Source organism: Falco rusticolus, chromosome 1 (assembly GCF_015220075.1).
Source record: "Falco rusticolus isolate bFalRus1 chromosome 1, bFalRus1.pri, whole genome shotgun sequence".
NCBI classification, from domain to species: Eukaryota; Metazoa; Chordata; class Aves; order Falconiformes; family Falconidae; genus Falco; species Falco rusticolus.
The window spans coordinates 119,360,744-119,378,447 of NC_051187.1; the positions used below are offsets into that span (position 1 = coordinate 119,360,744).

General features: G+C 42.6%; 1 protein-coding gene across 9 annotated transcripts in view; it reads right to left on the reverse strand.

Moving 5' to 3' along the window:
* Positions 1–17,704, reverse strand: part of JADE1 (jade family PHD finger 1) — a 48,091-nt gene that overhangs the window by 12,341 nt on the left and 18,046 nt on the right. For 8 of the 9 annotated variants that reach the window (XM_037397797.1, XM_037397853.1, XM_037397834.1 and 5 more), the window contains exons 3-6: positions 11,747–11,829; positions 8,062–8,219; positions 4,114–4,301; positions 612–823 (exon numbers count right to left, since the gene is read on the reverse strand). In XM_037397797.1, coding sequence (XP_037253694.1) covers positions 612–823; positions 4,114–4,301; positions 8,062–8,219; positions 11,747–11,829 — 641 coding nt within the window. The remainder of the gene's footprint in view (positions 1–611; positions 824–4,113; positions 4,302–8,061; positions 8,220–11,746; positions 11,830–17,704) is intronic. The other variant, XM_037397870.1, reaches the window with a different exon arrangement.

Genomic DNA, 17,704 nt, shown 5'->3' on the forward strand with positions numbered 1-17,704 from the left:
TGCCACAGCAAGAAGCATCCACAAAAATGAATAGCCTGAAAGCGCATCCGTTCTTTCATGCTAAGAAGACTTCTTAACTGCTACAAAAAGGTGGCACACAATAGTGCTTCATTAGCTCAGCTCAGCAGGTTCTCCATTTAATTAAAATGACTATAATAAATCCTACCTGTGTCCCTACCGACTGCCTCGAAGTTCTCTCTTCCCCTCCCCTGCTGAGCCCTAAGCTGCTGATACTACAGGTGTGTTCACCCCAGACGTGTGCAGAAGAACAGGAGAAGAACATAGCAAAAGCAGCGACCAGGTAAGGATGCGCAACAATACACGCCTATGTTTTGGGGAGGCAATTCCTCCCCTTGTAACTTCCTCCACACATACACAATTCCACCTTTAAGCCTCTTAGCATGACATTTCTAGAATTACATGTAACAATTCTCCTTCACGATTACATAATTTCTGAATTCATCCCACCCTTCAATGGTGAACTCTGCAACAACTTAACAAAGCAATGTCCGTCACTGGAAAAAATCCAAGCTCTTATCTTTAATGGTTTGGAAAAGCTTCTGTCACCACCCTTGCACACCCCCCGCACTGTGCCCCCCCAGCCACCATACCTGGTGCACGCAAATATTGCATTTGTCACAGAACACCATTTCGTTGCCATCTTCTCCATCTGGAGACTGACAGACGTCACAGACAACATCTTCATCATATTCAATCCCAAGTCCTTCTTCCGTCTCGATAGCATGATTCATGTTATCATAGCATCGTTGTTCAAACTCCTCTATGACCCTTTCCATTGTGTACTCATCCAGTTCAGGCATCCCTGGGAAACAGGAGTTGTTACTTATTTACAGGAAAGAGCGACAACCAACAGTCACACTCAACTCCAGCTGCTTTTTTAACAGCTGAGTACATCCAGCGCCAGCCCCACACACACACATTTCACTCCTATACAGCCTGCCTATTCCAGCATAAGATAGGGAACATATAAAAAGATAGGGAACATATAAAAAAAAAAGGTCTTCTTACAACAGTATTAAACTGATAGAAACACAGTATGCAAACCAATCTTGCAAAATCCTGAAAAACACTTTCACAAACCGATTCTGGCTTCCTGGTCTTGTTCTCATTTTTCCTTCTGGGACAGCACCGTCTATAGCTTTTACTTCAATTTTGCAATCCAGATGTTGACTCTTTGGTGAAAGATTTGAGAGTGTTTTGATGGAGGCAACGAGGGGAAATCAATGACAAAATCTCCCATGATCCTTGTAGTTTACAAATTTGTAGTTTCTAACAACAGTTGCTTGTTTTTTACAAGTTCCAGCCCAACAGGGCCCTAACTGAGGTCTCCATCAGACCCTGCTACATCAATAAATGAGTTTGTTTTAATAAGTGAAAAAAACCAGATGTAATAAATCCACCATCAACTCTGGGACAATGAATAAATGCAACATCTGATCTGGGATTTGGTCTTTTCAAACAGCATCCACCACAAAATTATTCACGACACCACAGCTACAGGCGATTACACTACAGCATTCTAGAATTCAAATTTGTTCATTATATTAAATTACTATTTTAGACCTGAAAAAATAACTATCCTAGAAGCAGCAAGAAAAATATCAAAAAAAGAACATGGTGCTTCCCCCTCTCTGGCTTCCATCTCTCACTTGCCGTGACAACGAGCTGGCTGTGTTGGTACTACACCAACCCTTGCCACAAGATGATGCCCCACAAACACCTGTGAAACCAAGAAAGCTCTACTACTGCAAACAACCATTTTCCTTTTGCAAAGTCAGCTTAGCGCAAGAATTCCCATACACTTAAATCACTACAGCGAAGTGCAGGCTTGATATCCCACTTTTGGTCCAATTCCCAGTACCTCAGGTTTACTGTGACATACAGAAGAGGCAAATTAGTGATGTGTGTTTTAACAAGAAAATCCTCCTTTTGACTCTCCCTGTAAAAAACTGAGCCACAAATTCCACAAAACAAAGAAGAAAAAAACCTCTCTAGCTCCCCCAGATCAGAAGGCAAACACTCTACAGAAGTATTTCAAAAGTACTTCCAGTTTCCCTGAGAGGTAAATCCTCTCACGGCAGAGATCAATGCATCCGATACTACCCAAACTGAGCAGCTGGAATGCAGCAAGAGGGAAGAGCCAAAATCCCGCTGATGAAAGAGAGCGAATTTTCCCCTGCAGCCCAGAAACACTGCACCAGCAAAGCAGATGCTGGCAGGTTTTAGACCAGTTTGCAACTGAGTTCTAACCTCACGATTGCTATCACTGCATAAAAAAAGCCTAAGAGAGACGTCATTGACTGTGCATTTATAAGGGTTAAAAAAAGAAAATCAAGGGGCTGTGGCTTCAGTTCAAATGTTTACATTCATTCTTTTAAAGACAGAATATACGTTTTCAGTACCTGAAGTACTGCAATGGGTATCAGAGAAACCATGGAATTCATAGCTGCAGGGATGCCGTGAAGGAAGTGTTACAACTGCAGATCAGGAAATATTTCACTTTTCAGATGGCCATTAATATAGCTGTTGAGCGCAGTGTCTGACAGAGCACCCAGGCGTGTGTTTCAAGACCCACAATGTACTGCCTGGCGCTGACAGGACCATTTCCTTCCCTCTGCCTACAGCAAAAGTGTGTGGATAAAGACTTAAAGCAAACGAACTGCAAGAAACTACAGCAAACCATAACATCAAAGATCAGACCTGTCAAATTCTAGCCGTTCCTTGTTTCATGGGCAACGTGTGCTTTTGAAGGTTATGTTGGTGTAGCAGAACGGCTACCACAGGGCTTCATGCACAGCTACTAACCGGCACAGTGACGAGCCTCCTCTGCGCCCTTTATCACTACTGCTACCCGCACCCCAGCGCTAGCCCTCCTCTGCTTTTGGCAAAAGACAGAGGGGATTATCTACACTAGATAGATGGGCGTCAATTACAAATCCTAGAAAGTATTTTTAATTTTTCTTCGAAGAAAGCTAAAGGGACTTGCTGCTGCTGTTCTCCTGAAGGTAACTGGAAAGGGAACTTAAAATTCTTGAATCATAAACCGTTTTGAAATCGTCTAAGCCCAACGTTCAATTTGAGCAAGCCTGACTTGAGGGCTGGAAAAAAGGCTTGGGTAACAGACCAGATCAAGGCTGGGTCATCAGTTTCTCCCATACGTGGGTTTAAAAAGGAGAAACTTTTAAACAGTTATAAATGGTCAGTTTGTGATGTACTAGGTCTTGAGCCATGCCACGTATGGGCTACAGCCCGGTGAAACCCATACAACACAACTCAAAGCAGGGAACTTCCACAATGCCAGGACAAAAATTGACAGTGTTCAGCAACACATCCAAACCTCTTCCATCTGGCACAGCACCTTTTCCCTTACCCAAACAGGGTGTTAGAAGTTCTGTGCTGGCTTACATCCTCTACAGTTCCAGTATCTTCTGGATACTGCCTGCCCCTTCCCACACACAAGCCATTCTGTAGAAAAGGGAACAGTTGGCTCCCCTTGTGACAGCTCCTCTTCCCTCATCAGAACTGGAGGACAAGGTCACAGTAAGGTTTGGGAGGTTGCGCCAAGAAATCACTGCAGGAATTCCTCACTGCCTCATTCCCTGCGCAGTTCAGCGACACAGGCTCTCTAAACCTCCCAAGACGCCTTGTCTACCTTCTTCACATTGACCACCACCAGCTAAAAAGATGGTATGGATATGCGAAGCACGGAAACATAAATAAACCAAAAAAAGGACTAAGTGGAAAAACTACCTGAATGGTCTGTCTGAAGTCCTCTTCAAGGACCTTGATGGCAAAATGGGAACTTTGTGAGAATTCCCTTGTGAAATGGAAAGCAGCAGAGGAAAGAAAAACCATGTGGCCAGATTCTGGCCTGGTCTAAGCAGATACAACTGAGCAGTTAAGAAAGCACGTATCTCAGGGCTTAATCACATCAGCTCTGGTTTCCTGCAGCTACCCCAAATCATTTGATTACTACGTTTTCATACCTCTATCATCTCTTCCCACATGCTGCCTTCCCTAAACTTATTCTTAAGTTTACCAGCTTTAAAAAAAAACACAAAAGCAACAAAAACACAAGCACTGATTGCTCACCCATTTCTTTGAATTCTTCATTGGCAAGCTGCAACCATGCTACGTCCACATCATTGAGATCGTAGCGACACACGCTGTCTGCTAAGGTTCGAATGTCAACATAGCCCAGCTCTGGAGGCTCCGAACCTGACGAAACAATATACTTCCTGGGACGTGTAAACGTGACAGTTTTTGTCTCGGACACAATCCTAAAACAAACAGACAAGCAGACATCAGGTACGCTGGGTTGCTGAGAGACCTGTTTCTAGTGAATTCAAAATGCCTCATTCTGAGTGACTAATGATCATCAGCAATCATCTAACCATCTAAGCAATCACCTTGCACCACTGAGATGGGAAGAGAAAACACTACAGTGCACGTTCATAACAGATTGGCAGTATTATAGGAAATTAATTGGAGTTACCTAGAAATCCAATTCATTACCAGAATTCTAAATAAAATGCAAAGATTGGAGGACAGAGCTGTGCTTTTATCTGAAATTCACACTTGTTTAAAGATAGAGTAGGAACACTGTATGTTATGTAGTGATGGCTGCCACATGCACACGTGTTAAACTGTTTTAAGACTTCTTTTAAATCAATCTGTTTAACTACGATACCAAGAGCAAGACAAATCAAGGGAAAAGTAGTATTTCCTGCTACATTTGAAGCTTGCTTCCTTATGTTTCTTCTGGGTATGTGTGTGCGTGTGTGTGTGTGCGCGTGTGTAGCTAGGGAACTGCCACCTTTGTGAAATTCAGAAGACCTTTCAACAGAAAACCTGAAATTTCCTCTAGCTTCACCTTCACTTTCCCAAGCAGATCCAAGCTCTGGCACCCTGGGTCTGCATTTCCTCTTTCACAATCACTAATGTCATGCTGGACCATGCACAAATATTAATCAGCCACTGCTGAAACTACCTTCTCTCAGGGTTTGGAGGTTCCAGCTGGCCAACAACCAACCATGAAAGTGTATTTTAGCTGCAAGCCAGCTGAAATTTTCTTCAACCACAAGCACTGGTTCAGGAAACAGTAAAGTACCTACAGCACATAACTTGTCCTGGGTCAGATTCCTGCAACGCTGCAACTCTGCAAAGCTGGGAGGTGGGAGCAAAACTGCCCAGTTCACAAAGGCCAGCAGTCATTCCACGTGCAACCTGGTGCCTCCAAACAGCAAGGTAACTCTGGCAGTCCATCTCAGCAGAGGGCACTGCACCTTCCCTTAGCTAGCTGCACGCGCTGAAATTCAGTTTGGGTGAAACCCACTTCATGAGGTAAGGCTGGTACCTCCAGAGCGACAGGCCACATGCCGCCGCATGACTGCCTCCTGCAGCACCAGTGCTGATGATTTTTTTGGTGCTGCAAGTGCTACAGGGGAAGGCAGCACCACTCTGTGTAGACACAACTTTCTGCTGGGAACAGCCTAAGCACCACAAGCAGGACATACTCCACCTTATTTTGCCACCACCAGAGGTCCAATGTGAAACTCCACCTCCTGCCAGAAGACTGATCTGCCGCTGTATCTGCACACACAGATCTCAGTAAATCTTCTGCCTACTTCAGTCTGCGGCACAGCCCTACATCTTCCCCTCCTCTACCTTCTTTCAGACAGCAACCTGAGAAACAGTGGACAAGAGCCAAATGCTGAATTTGGGGCTTCTGAGGTGCAGAAGGGGACTGTGGAAGAATACAAATCTGAATGATCTCACCAGCCTAACTGCACTGCCCAAACTGTTCCTCGTCATGCTATATAGTATTAAAATACTACAGACTACGACATCTCACAGAGACTTTACTTTAAACTGGGAACTCCTTTCTGAATCTTCTGTACCACAAACTCCTTCCCAAGTACCTTTCCATTCGGAAATCATAACCTCTGGGCAGCACCCTGCACATGCTGTCTAAATACCATTGTAGTGGCTCAGAATAAATAAGCACAGGTGGTTTGGCTTTAAAACAAGCCACTTCCATCTATTTCTGTGATAGGAAGTAGGGTTTTTTTTAGAAAAAAAAAAGCAACAGTTACTACATACCAAAAAACACATTTAACTGAATGATTCATCTGAACACAAGCCTACGCTGAATCACCACACACACTTGCTCTTTTCCCCACCCCTCTGAGCCTCTTCTTGCTGCCCTGACCAGTCACTACAAGACCAAAACCTTTTATTTGCTATTATGTACCTCAGTAGCAGCAGCTATCCGTACTGTAGTTTGCTTCTGTTCTACACCAGCTACAATATGACTACGACTGATTCAATTTACAAAACATCTCCCTCCCCTCCCAAAGTTAGGCACAAAACAGCTCCAGCACTCCAGCGCCACTTGAGCAGTGCTCTCCAAGTGTTTTATGAGGGAGCAAACAGGATATAAATCAGGGATCCAGAGGGCCACTGACCAGCAGGTGCTCACCAATAGGACCATACAAGATAGCTCAGCAACTAAAAAAAAAAAAAAAAAAAAAAAAAAGAGTGGTACCTCCCAAGCTGATACCTACAACTGTGGGTACCTTCTTTCCCCATCTGCTTTAAGATTTTAAACTTGGAGCAATGTCTCTGTTGGCCATTGGCAGAGAAAAGCTCTCTCCTAACTGAGTACCTGCATCTGACAGAGCCACCAAACCACCCCCCTGAAAGATACAGCGTGGGGATCCCCTGGAAGGTCTCCCTCTGCTAAAGCCCACAGGTCTCCTGGCCCTCCTGCAGCCTTGCAAGATGCTTGAAAGAGAAAGCAGTGAGGGGAAGACAATGTCAGCACACAAGTACAACGTGCGTGCATTTAAGTAGGGACTGGGTGAAGTTAGCGTGGAGCAGGAAGGCTACGAGCGCTGCGGGGGAACGGTATGCTCTCTCACATTCTAAACTGCACGGCAGAGGGGGAAATGCTGAGTGATCTTGGAGCTTCAGGTCCAATCCTTCAGAAGGAAAAGGAAGGAGAGGATTTACCTGATGCACGGCTAAGTCCCTCATTGTACAGACCTAGTGGGGCTGTGCAGCCATCTGCAGGTTGCTGCACAGAACATAAAAAGTGCAAACACTCCTGTAGTCCCCCTACTCCAAGGTTAAAGCTGGCAGATGCAGACCTAGCAGAAGCAGTGTAGTAGCATCATCCAGATTTACTGTACATCAGAGATCGGGCTGTTCTGGCCCCACCAGCACTCATGGGTCATTCGGTAATACCTTACAGGCCAGCCTGGACTTACTCAAAGAGATCTAGTATGATGAAATGGCAATAATCCTTGTTCTTCTCGCTTTCCCCAACTCCAACCCCAACTAAGCGTAGGACAGATTGATGGGCTGCAGCACACACCTGCCCATACTACTGTACTCTTTAATTTGAAACAGAAAATAGTATCCAAGCGTAACAAACAAGGTAGAGAAAATAAGTGTTTCTTGGGTAAGAGCTAGAAAATCTCACATTACTGTATTTAGTTACATGTACATCTGGATGGTTCCTAAACAGCTGAAATGTTGTACATCAATTTCCTAAGTTAGTAAATGAAACAAGGAAAAAAAAAAACAACAAAACCAACCAAAAACCAGGTGAAACCAAAATAAATTCTGTATTTTCTCTAGCCTTAAGTTTGGCTTGTCTTAACTGTTCCTTGAAAGGAAGCAGTGGCTTGGAACTAAGCACAAGAAGCATCAGACGAGTGCTCTCCCAGCAATGCTGAGTGAGGTCAAGTCTGGGCTTAAAAACAGAAGCTATTTTTAAGGTTCTGTCATCACACTCCATCCTAATGTAATGCCAAAAGTGATTCTCTGATATTCATATTTCAACGCATTGCCAGAACAGGCCTGACTTGACCTCTCTGACCATTCAAAAAGCTGAGGCAGGTTGCACTTCACCTCTCAGAACCTAGACCTTTCTAGCTAGACACTGTGGAATAAAGCTCAAGAAGCCAAGGCAATGTAGACATAAGCCGCTAGCATAAACGTATGTGTATTTGTTTACATTCCTCCAAACTATACCTGGCTACTGGTTGTGGGATGGTCCCTGGGCTAACTGGCACCTGAACTCCCTTTTCCCACTCCTGCCTCCAGGGGTCTGCCAGCACATAGTATTCATCAGGGTTCAGCTGGAAGGAGTCATGTAACTTCATGGCAGTGATCAGGTCCGTTCTGAACACCTGCAAAGAGAGTGACCAAGAGAGAAAATAGAGACACTGACATTTGATATTTACACTCTACGATTCGCAGCTTCAGGGTAACCATGGAGCACAGCGTGTAACAAGGTCACTGTATCACCAGTGCACTAACCCAGCCCACTGCAGGACAGAAGTTTAGGTTCATTGCAGGGAACAGAGGTGGCTGACGGTGCAAATCCTGATCAAATGACTCCCGCAAACTCCACTACAAGTCCTGGTGCTCCCCCTGCATCAAAGGTAGAACGCTGAAAGGTGCTATCCACTTTACCTCCGACTTGGCTGCAATAAAAGCTGCAGGAGCTCTGAGTTTTAAATCAACAGCACAAGGAAGACTCATTTTTGCTCTAAGGTTTTTGGTAGGGTTTTTGGGTTTGGTTTTTTTTCAATTATTGGAGCTCTGACTAATCCAAAGACATTCTAGAAACTCCCTGTGGTAGAAATCAAGGCGTGACTCTACCATGACCAGCCACAAGAGGAAATTCTAAGGAGATGACTCTTTGTGCAAGTATTTAAAATAATAATGCAAAAGATCAAATAAAGTAAGACCCAAACTGGAATTCTGGTAGCAGCTCCCTGTTCAGTACAGGTTCTTGTTATTCCATCAGCTACAGACACCTCTGCATGGTAGCTTTAGTTTTACTTTGCCTTTTCAAAGGCATCCACCTCTCAAACAAGCAGGGTGTTTGGCAACTTTTGGGTTAGCAGTCATGAATAAGCGATGCTGTCTTCAGCAAGCTGTAGAATGACAAAAAGGGATCACTCTTGCAGCGGGCATGCTGTGGTACTGTTGTGGCAGCTTCTGCCTGGTTGGCCACTGCCTGTCAGCACTGCAGAAAGTCAAGGCATCAGAACTACAAGCCTGCGCTTGCTGACACCTCTTCCAGCTCTCCCCACCCTGCTCTCCCTGTAAGGCAAGGCTGCTGTAGACTACAGTAACTGCACTCAGTACTCTGCACCTCCAGAACCATAAACTTTTAACTACTCAATGCCACGTTCAAAGGAAAGGGTTAAAAAGCAACCAGGTGACAGAAAATAAGCACCACCAGGACAAGACAAAGATAAGTAACATCTTAAGAAAAGTTCGCCTGCAGACTTCGCAGTTTGTGGTGGGCAGTCCACATCCACCCAGAGCCACGTTGCACAGTTACAAAGGCAAAGACTGATCATCAGGGCAGCGCTCCTAGATTCTCTTACTGAGCTGCTAAGGGGGCAAAGTAACACAACCTCCCAGCCCCAAACCAACAGCCACACTAGTTTGCATTAGCTCCAGCCAATTGTTGCGTACGGCTGAGGAAGAACCAGATCTAGACTGAGTGCTAATTAGGCAGGCCTCCCCAGGACAGCAGTGTCTGTCACGCACTATTCACAGACCTGAAATCTCAATAGATTCCCTACGATTTGGGGGGAAGTATTTTAGGGAAACAGTGAACCTGATGGCTATTTATATTTCTTAGAATATTTCACAGTGTGATTTGCCTTACCACACTGCACATCTTGAAGCCTCTTCTCCCTCTCAAAACACACATACTACCCCACTTCCGTCTCAGTATGTTCCTGTTTCCACTCTGGTTTTGTCATAAAAATAGCATAAAATCATGACATTTTTCTTAACACTTGTCTTGACATGTTCAGAAAAACTGCCAACAGTAAAAAATAATAATACTACCATATGAAGGAAAGGGTGAAGGCAGGTAATGAAATATAATGAAATGTTTTAAGCAATCCAATTGTAAGTCCTGTGAGGCTCCAATTAAGAAATTATAAATAAGCCACAAAGTAAACTGGCTCACAAAACAAACAAGCACAGCGGGCCAGGGGATTCTGCACTTTTAAGAGATCTGAATTAAAGCAATCAAATGTCAAATGAAAAGAAGACTAAAAATATAAAATGGGACACAAAACTTGCTCAATCTGAGAGCCAAAGTAACTCAGGCTCTCAGATAAATTTGTCGCAAAACTCCCCCAGAAGCAAAGCTAATGCAGCACCTGACAGCCAAGAAACTCCTTCCCAGGCCAGTGGCCCTGTGACACCATTCTTTCTGCTCTAATTTCTGATGCAATCAGACTGCCTGGAGCAAAGCAGAGCTTACAGAAGTGCTGGCTCTCAGAAGCACTGAACACTTCAAAACTAAAGGGTGAAACCCTGGCCACGCTGAAGTCGATTGGAATTTTGCCACCAACTTCAATGAGACCAGGATTTCACCCGGGGAGTTTAGCAAGTGTCACTTTTCTGCCAGCACACTTATCATCAGAACAGTGTTGTGGCAAGCAGAGACAATGCAAGTGGAGGGAGAAGGGAGGGAGCGAGGGAAAAGACTGTGAAACAGAGCTGAAGGGAAGTATATGAGAAGTCCATCCAGGCTCAGAAAACAGGAGAGAGCAGCACAAAACTGCAAAGATTCTGACAACAAATGCAGGAAACGGAGAGGAGAAAACAGAAGAACACAAAAAACCCAAGAGTAAGATTCATAATTATCTCAGATTATTTCCTGATAGCCTTTCATAACGTAGTTCTCAAAACTGGATCTATGAGGCTACTTCTAAGGGATGTAACTAAGGCAAGCAAATCTACTACCAGCAAGAATAAATTCACCAGGAGCCTCTACAGTCACCAAGAAACCCAGAAGGTTTTCAACAGCCAACAATCAAAAAAGAAGACTGGAACTCACCAGTACTAGGTGTAGTTCACACTGAACAATGAATGGGATTCTTGTGAAAACTCTTCTCCAGGACTTAAGTCTACTGTCATTGGGGAGAGGAGTAAAGCACATTTCTTCTCAACATCACTCACTCAATAATGCACCAGAAATAGCTGTATTGCACAAGCATCTTAAATTAAGAAGTTCCATCTCCCAAAGTTAACGCTTTCTTTGCAGCCTCTACAAATTCCGCAGTGTAGTATTTGCCTGCAGATAGGGAGATTCAGCAAGAGTATTTCCAAAGAACTGGATCGCATTTATGTGTTACTAACAGTTGATCCATCCTGGAAAGTTCAAAGACTTCTATCACCCTTGATACAATTTCCTCAAAGCACTATGCAAGACAGAACTGTCAGGAAGCAGATTTCTAGTTTGACAAGCACTTTAACAAAGATCACATACCAAGACCCAATACCAGCTATGAAATAAATGCACCTAATGTAAACTTCCACTGTTCACAAATCAAGCTACAAATAAACCCCGACGCTTAAAATACCAGAAGACAGACTCTGCAGCTACGTCGAATGGGTGTCAGACTATAACAAAATTCGCAGATAGAAACTGGTGCTGGCAGCGGCTGTGCCAACAGCAGAACTCCCTCATCTCCTGGCACATAAAAAAAAAAAAAAAAGAAAAGAAAAAGAAAAAGAAAAAGAAAAAAGGCGGTGGGAGGTGGGGGGCAGATGCCAGCTAAAATGTAGCAAAAAGAAAAGAAAATGTGAATCAGAAGAAATGGATACATTACCAGAATATGTATAGGGCTTTGTATTTGACAGATGTAACAAAATGCAAATCAAATTCCAGAAATACCTCAGAAGGTTTTCGATCTTCATGTCTGGAACACGAAGTCCTCCGATGTCGAGATCTGGAATGCTGGGACCAGGTGGACAGACCTAGGATAGAGAAATGATCACTTGCAGACACCCCTGTCACGTATCCATGAAAGCCTTTGCTCTCTCCGCTCACCCGAGGCAGCCAATGGACCTGAGTGGGGCTGTGTGAGTAAGGCAAGCCAGAGTCGGGTTTCTGTGACAAACCTGCAGAAGGCTCTTTCAAAACAAACTAGAAAATAGAAGTTACTCAGTTGTAAACTTGTATGATTATTCTTTTGGTTTTGTTTCATTTGTAATTTTCAACTGATACACACATGTACTGGCTGCACTGCACTTACTGGCCTTCCACCCAGCTCTTGAAGAAAGCTACTTCACAGCATGCTTTCCCCCCGTCCCCAAGCATCAATAAACCACTTTCAGCACATGATTAACTGACCAGGAGGCCCACTGACAGCCTGAGATCTCTTTTGAAGCTAATGTACTGATGTCCCAAATATCTTTATCAGTTACCCAATTTTTACCAGAGCAAGCCTTTTCAAAATGTAGCACACTGCACGTGCACACAGCAAAGCCCACAGAACAAGCTGGTGTCTCTTCTCCTCAGCACATCTCTCACTGTGGTTGCACAATTTTTGTCTGCATAATTATTCATTATATTCCAAACAAATTATAACTTTCTGCCTTGAAACCTTTTGACAGAGTCTCAGCTTTCAGAAATATTGTAACAGGAGAAAAGGAAAAAGAGAAAGAATCTACACTCCACTGACAAGGTTGTTCTTTGACACCAGAATATATTATACCTGTGCGAATCAACTAATTTTAATTCAGTAAAACTTACAGGTACAGCAGGTATTTTCCACTGCCAACTACACAGCAGTAACAACAACAACAAAAAAATAATAAATTCTTATGGGTTGGAGACATGAAGAATTTGAAATAGAGGTCGATATGATAGGGAAGCTGAGACCTACACGTTGAACTGAAGGACAAACACACATTTTGCAACTCCGGGCATTAATTGTAGACAAATAAAACGGAACCAATGCAAAGACCTTCCCACACTGCTCATTTCCTCGCTGCCTGCACCTAGATGCTAGGAGTAACAAGCGTAAGGCTACAGTCCGTAAAAGCAACATCGCCTCACACCATCCACCAGAGGCCTCCTGGGGATCACAAAGCACTGTTCAAAACCAGATTGCATAGGATGGGATAAGCTCTCTAGTGAAAACAAAAATCATTTTCAAAGTGAAGTGACTGTCCAAGACTTTCACTGGAAAGATACTGACTGAGTGACAAGTTATCAGAAGAATTCATTATATGGTAGTTACGCTTTTCTTTTCAGTTAGTAAAATACATTAAAGAATCTGCCCCAATAAAAACCACTCTGTAACAAAGCAACGAGTAACAGACGTTACACAGAATATGCATAGTGTGGTCAAAACTGACGCAAGGTACACAGCAAACAACTAATAATACTATCTTCTAAGGTAAGAATACAGAAAAGACTATTTTAAGCAAATGTTAGCGTTCTAATACAAAAGCTAGTGATTTGAAAGGTTTTCAAAAAGTAATGGGCACTTTTCCTAAGCCCCTCTATTTTACAATCACAACTTCATATTTCTGTGAAAGGAAAAGAAGAAAAAAAAGGGGGCAAAAAGTGACCGACTGCCATTTACTAACGTGTGTGGAAAGCCAGACTCCCAAGATCATTTAACTACCGTTTTACTCTTGAAAACAAAAGAAAAAACAAAAGCAGCAGTATAAACTCCTTCTGAAGGATCCTATCAGCCCATACTCAAAGTTAACCTAAAAGACTCAGGGGAGTAAGTGAAAGCACTCAAAAAGTGTCAGATACACAGCTAAAATTCACAACAGAAAAACAGATTTTTCCTGCAGTATAACAGTATAAATACTAACATTTTAACATTCAGACATGTGATTTCTTTAAAATCAACAGCCTCACTAGAAGATACAGACCACATATATACCCACACAGTTTAGTATTCAGTTCTCATGGGTTCTGGTATTTTCCACCAGCAAGACATTAACATCTGACCAACTATCTGCCACTGAGGTATTCAGCTAGTCAGACCACCGCACCAGCAAGTCAGACACTTGAAAATTTCTAATTCATTTGTGGAGCTGAGCATTTTGTACGCTGTTGGACCTGGGGGAGACAGCCTGCATATATGAGGATATACGATAAGGAATTAAGAACAACCAGCTGTATTGGCAAAGTGGTGTTTGGCTCTGAAGTTTCTCTGGGAGAAGAGCTGTGAGTCTGGAGGCTTTAATACAGTTGTTCCCAAGTAACGCATGCATCTGCAAAATTAGAGCAGTAGCAATATGATGTACTTCTGGATCTTTACTCATGTGCTTTAATTCAGCTCTGATGGCAGCTTATCACAAACTAAAGACAAGAAAGCAAGCATATGGGCTTTTTTTTTTTTCCCTTTTTTTTTTTTTTTTTTTCAGTGTAGGTATTAAAAGGTGGATTTCAAGGTCTCTCTCTTGTCACAGAGACTCTATGAAGGTGGGGAATAAAAAACTTCCTACCCTACCTTCCATCTCCATTTCTTTACTGTGTAACCTGCAGATGCTATACATCAAAACACTGTCTTAAATGTGTACTTCTATTTTAGACACAGACCATGTACACAAGGGTTAGGCCACTGGATTAACTAACTATTCCCCAACATGGAAGGTCAACTCTTGGCACCAAAACTATAGAATCTTCATTTTAAGTTACTTTTTTTAAGTGTTATACAAAAACATACTCTGTAAAATTTCCATGCATAAGGGACAACCTAAACACAGCCAGCCTTCCTCAGGATATGTTATAATGAGTATTTTTCCCATGCCAACGAGCTTCCTACACTGAACAAGGGACGAAATAGTTTCTTACATAGTTCCGTAATAGCTGTTTCCTTGCACATAAAATTGGTGAATGCACACTGAAAACAGGCAATGTTTTTAGTAAGTTACTGAAAAGACTTGTATTTTTCTAAGCAGTGTAAACTGACTGTGCATAATACTAGAGAAAAGGGTGGAAGAATTTCTCATGGGAGTGAGATTTTACTACCCACTAAGATCTGTAACTGCAGCTAACAGATGACCTTTGGCAAGGGCTTCACTTCAATAGGGAAAACATTTACTCACTGAATAAACAAAACCCAAGTATAAGGCATACATTCACAGATTCAAACCACCACTGCCACTTAAGACACAGAAGTGCAAGAAATTGAAGGAGCCAGCCAAATGATAGTAAAATATCCAGCCCGTAACAGTATTAAATTTAACTACTTTTGAAATCTCAAGTAAGAGTTCCAACTCCGCTTCCATTAAAGTTAACGGCAAAATATCACTGTCTTCAACAGTGCCAAGACCGGGTCACTGAATCGCCCAAAGCTGCTTTCATTAATAAGCAATCCACCCACTCTAAGTATACCAATAAAAGCACAGGAGGAAAATGAAGGATGTTATTCGTCTTTCAAGCGTCCTTTCCATATTTTCATACCTAATCCAGAAAAGGGACCTCACTGAAAGAAGAAGTTCACAGGCAATTACAGCTATTTCAGTGATTAATGATCTGATTTTTACGTCTAAATACATGAAGCAAGAACCATTCCTGGATTATACAGAGGAAACAATCTACTGCGGTCAAAACAAACACAGTATTCAAAACAGCTCTTCTGTATTATAAAAGCACATGAACCTAATAGAGTTATTTGAGAAAGATTCCAGACACTCTTCATCAAAATTATCTATCCTCTTGTATTAAGTATCCGAAATGACTATATTCATCAGCAGTTTTCTGAATACTAACCTTAGTGCCAAACTGGATCAGAATCACCAAGACTAGAGAAACAACTAAAGATCAAGACAGAGCCAAACACAGTTTTGGTAAAATAACAAAAAAAAAACACCACACCATAAGGGAAGTCTGAATCACGGGGATTTGGAAGATGTAGAACTTTTCTATGATAACATTATGTACCTCATGGGGAAAATGAGTTCTACAGCAGATGCAAAATTAATGAGATGTTAAGAGAGCCCGTACTACCAAAAGTCACGTGAGTACCAGTGAATGTGAAAAACACGCAACTCCAAAGCATGAAGCTAAACAAACACATCCAAAACATGCATCACTATCATCACTAGAACTTAGAGATAAAAGATGTCTTAAGTGCCTATCCTGTTACATGACTGCAAGTTAAGAATGAACAGAGCAGCCTAGCTAACACTATCACTCCAGGATCTCCTGGACCAAGACCATCCAGATTCTTTTAGTTAGGATCCTTTCAGGTGGCCCATGTGTTTGTATGTTTTAAAAGGTTTTCATCACCAGAGAACAACGGGAGGAGGATCATACTCTTACTACACCTTAGTTCTCCCTTTGCATTTATCCATTTACAGACAAAACGCAAAAAGAAATCCCAAACCACTAATGAGGTGTAATTCACAGCAAGAGAGGCAAAGCTCTAACACACTACTGGTGCTGGAAATGCGACTTCTAAGAGACTAGTAGGCAAATTTTCTGTTCCCCTAGGCTATTATATACACCTTACACTGTAAATACAGTGGGTTTATAATACCACTACAGGGTGTATATAACACGCACACCTTCTGATAATAAAAGAAAGCAATCAAGGAGTGTGACTTCTTTTTCCACATTTTGAAAAAAAAAAAAACACATTTCCCCAAAAAGGGAAAACATAATCAATTTTAACTGTATCAATTTAATAAATGATCTGTCAAGACTATGTTTTGATTCCAAAGCCGCCCATCAAAACAGAAAATTCCTCGGGTCCAATAAAGGAATTCAAGCCCTCAGGGAATTCTACCCCCCAACTAATATACTACTCAGCATGAGCAGGAAAGGCTCAGCTATTACATATCACACACAAGGCCATTGTGAAGCCACCTGCAAGGCACCCAGCTGTGTCCCTGGGGAACTACCTGCTGCTACAGCCTCTGAACACTTCAAAGCCTCAGATCTACTGGGCATCTGAAAGCACTTCTGCCACGGGAAATACACTCCCACTACACCGTTAACACCAGGCAGCACAACAGAGCAAAACATCCCCGACATGATTGTATGTCTGGCTGTCACTTCTGCTTAACGCTGGCATTTCCAGATGCCTATACTGTTCCTCAGCTCACTCCGACACCAGCTAGGTGCTGCTGCCAACATTCTGTCAGAAAGATCTGCAGCCTGAAGAAAAGACATAGATGCTCAGCCTCCTCATTTAGTGCCTGGCCCACAACTCTTTACAGTAAGGCTTCATGTCACTTAGACAGAACTCCATGCCTAGACCCAAATTCCAGCACAACAACAACAGAAGCAGACTACTCTAAGGGCAGTTTTCCATAATGCTAGGTACAGGAAGAGCTTCCTGGGTAGAAGCCTTCAGGTCTTATCACAGAGAAAGCAGCATGTATGCAAACACAACCTATGGTATGGTCTCACATAGCCAAATTCCCCTTCTCATGTTTCTGTTGCTGGAGGATTTGCCTATCAATCTTCCTTATCTTTGATTCATACTGTATTACTATACAATAATCTCCTTCAAGGTGAAAACAGAAAAAGCAACAGCCTTTTCTTTCGTCAATACCGATGCTATTTAAAATTTAGTGTCATTTGACAACTACCCAATTGCAGCTGCTGAACAATGCATGGATCCATAAGATCTCTGCAGTGCTTTACAACATTGCACAATTGCTCAGTATCTGACACACATAATGAACAGTCTTTGCTGCACCCTGCCACAGCAGTTCAATACAAGTTCCCTCCTAGCATCCCTTTTCCCAGCAGCACACATTTGAGCTTTATAATCTCAAAGAACACACACATAACCATGCATAAGCACGTGTCACGCTTCTAACTGTGAGGAATTCCTAGACCCCATCTTATTTTTTTACCACAAGTCCCAAG